This window comes from Nanorana parkeri, unplaced genomic scaffold, assembly GCF_000935625.1.
Source record: "Nanorana parkeri isolate BGI_ZX_2015 unplaced genomic scaffold, ASM93562v1 scaffold2238, whole genome shotgun sequence".
NCBI lineage: Eukaryota > Metazoa > Chordata > Amphibia > Anura > Dicroglossidae > Nanorana > Nanorana parkeri.
Genome location: NW_017308506.1, coordinates 71,276 through 72,884, shown reverse-complemented (window position 1 = coordinate 72,884; position 1,609 = coordinate 71,276). Strand labels below are relative to the sequence as shown.

Below are 1,609 nucleotides of genomic sequence, written 5' to 3'. Positions count from 1 at the left end.
CTCTCTCTCTCTCTCCTCCTCATTCTCTGACTCTCTCTCTCCTCCTCATTCTCTGACTCTCTCTCTCTCCTCCTCCTCATTCTCTCTCCTCCTCATTCTGACTCTCTCTCTCTCTCTCTCTCTCTCTCTCTCTCCTCCTCATTCTCTGACTCTCTCTCTCTCTCTCCTCCTCATTCTCTGACTCTCTCTCCTGCAGATTTATGACATCCAGTCGGGTCAGAAGTTACTGACTTTATATAACCCCGACCTGGCCAATAATTACAAGCGGAACTGCGCCACCTTCAACCCCACCGATGACCTGGTGCTGAACGATGGGGTGCTGTGGGACGTTCGCTCCTCTCAAGCCATCCACAAGTTTGACAAGTTCAACATGAACATCAGCGGCGTCTTCCATCCCAACGGGCTCGAGGTCATCGTCAACACCGAGATCGTATCCTGCCTGCAGAGTGGTCTGCACCTCCCCCCTCAGATCACCCCCAATTCCTGCACCTCCCCCCCTCAGATCACCCCAATTCCTGTTCCTCCCCCCCCCTCAGATCGGTCCAATAGTAGACTGTTTTCCCACAGGAGGCCGGGAGCCAATGACAGCAGATGTTATTGAGAGAGGCGTCATGTGACGCAGGGGTTGCTGACCCATCTCCGCTGTCCTTTCCCTGGCTAGGCTCCTGCGTGGGAACTCCGACCTTTCACCTTCCGCATTGGAAGCCTCTGAAATCTCTGTGAATGGATTGGTTGCTGTGGGTAAGAGCAGCGGGCAGTCCCTTCGAGGACTCCTACCTCCGGGACGGTCACGCTGTCATCGCTTCCTCTACAATGGCCGTCAGTTTCCTTAACCCCTCTGCTTAGTGGGACCTTCGAACCTTCCACCTCCTGCACACGGTTCCTGCGCTGGACCAGTGCCGGGTCGTCTTCAATAACACCGGGACCGTGATGTACGGAGGTAACGCCGAGCTTCATAGACACACAATTCTAATTCTTCTTCTATTGTCTCAGAGGGGCGGGGAGTCACAATCCCAAACTTTATATATAATTAGATTCATCGGCGGCATAACAATTGTCATAGCAACCCAGGCGGCCGCCATGGGGCCCGGCCAGGGCATCCCTCTGATGCTGCGTGGGTCGCTATGGCATGTAAGGGTGACAGTCAGTGATGCGTGCAGCGGTCGCGGCGCGTTTCCCGTCGCAGCCGCTGCGGAGCTGTGTCAGTGAAGGCGTGGGCTGTGGAGGAGGAGGCGGGGCCCGCCTAAGAACAACCCCGCCGCCTCTTACATCACTGGCCAGCGACCTAAGAGCAGGTGGGGCCAGTGATGCATGAGGGGCCTATCAGAAGAGGAGGCGGACAGCGCTGACAAGTAAGAGGTGTGCAGCCTCCCTCCCTCCTTCCTCCCATCACTGTGACACTTTCCCACAGGAGGGGGGACCGTACCCGGATAGTGCCAGGAGGAAGATGCGGGGGTGGCCTGTAACGTTGCTCGGGGGTGCGGCATCCTGCATTGGGCGCATTGCTAGTCACGCGGTGCTGTACAGGTCCGATGATGTCAGAACGCGGCTCATTCTCCCCCGGACTCCTCCAGTGACACTTTCTATACACACATCGCTCTCCCCCCCT

At 56.9% G+C, this 1,609-nt stretch overlaps 1 protein-coding gene across 1 annotated transcript in view; it reads left to right on the top strand.

The window, feature by feature from the left end:
- The window catches only part of DCAF1 (DDB1 and CUL4 associated factor 1), a 34,100-nt gene that overhangs the window by 29,249 nt on the left and 3,242 nt on the right, over positions 1-1,609 (top strand). The window contains exons 17-18 of the mRNA XM_018573102.1: positions 197-430; positions 847-940. Coding sequence (XP_018428604.1) covers positions 197-430; positions 847-940 — 328 coding nt within the window. The remainder of the gene's footprint in view (positions 1-196; positions 431-846; positions 941-1,609) is intronic.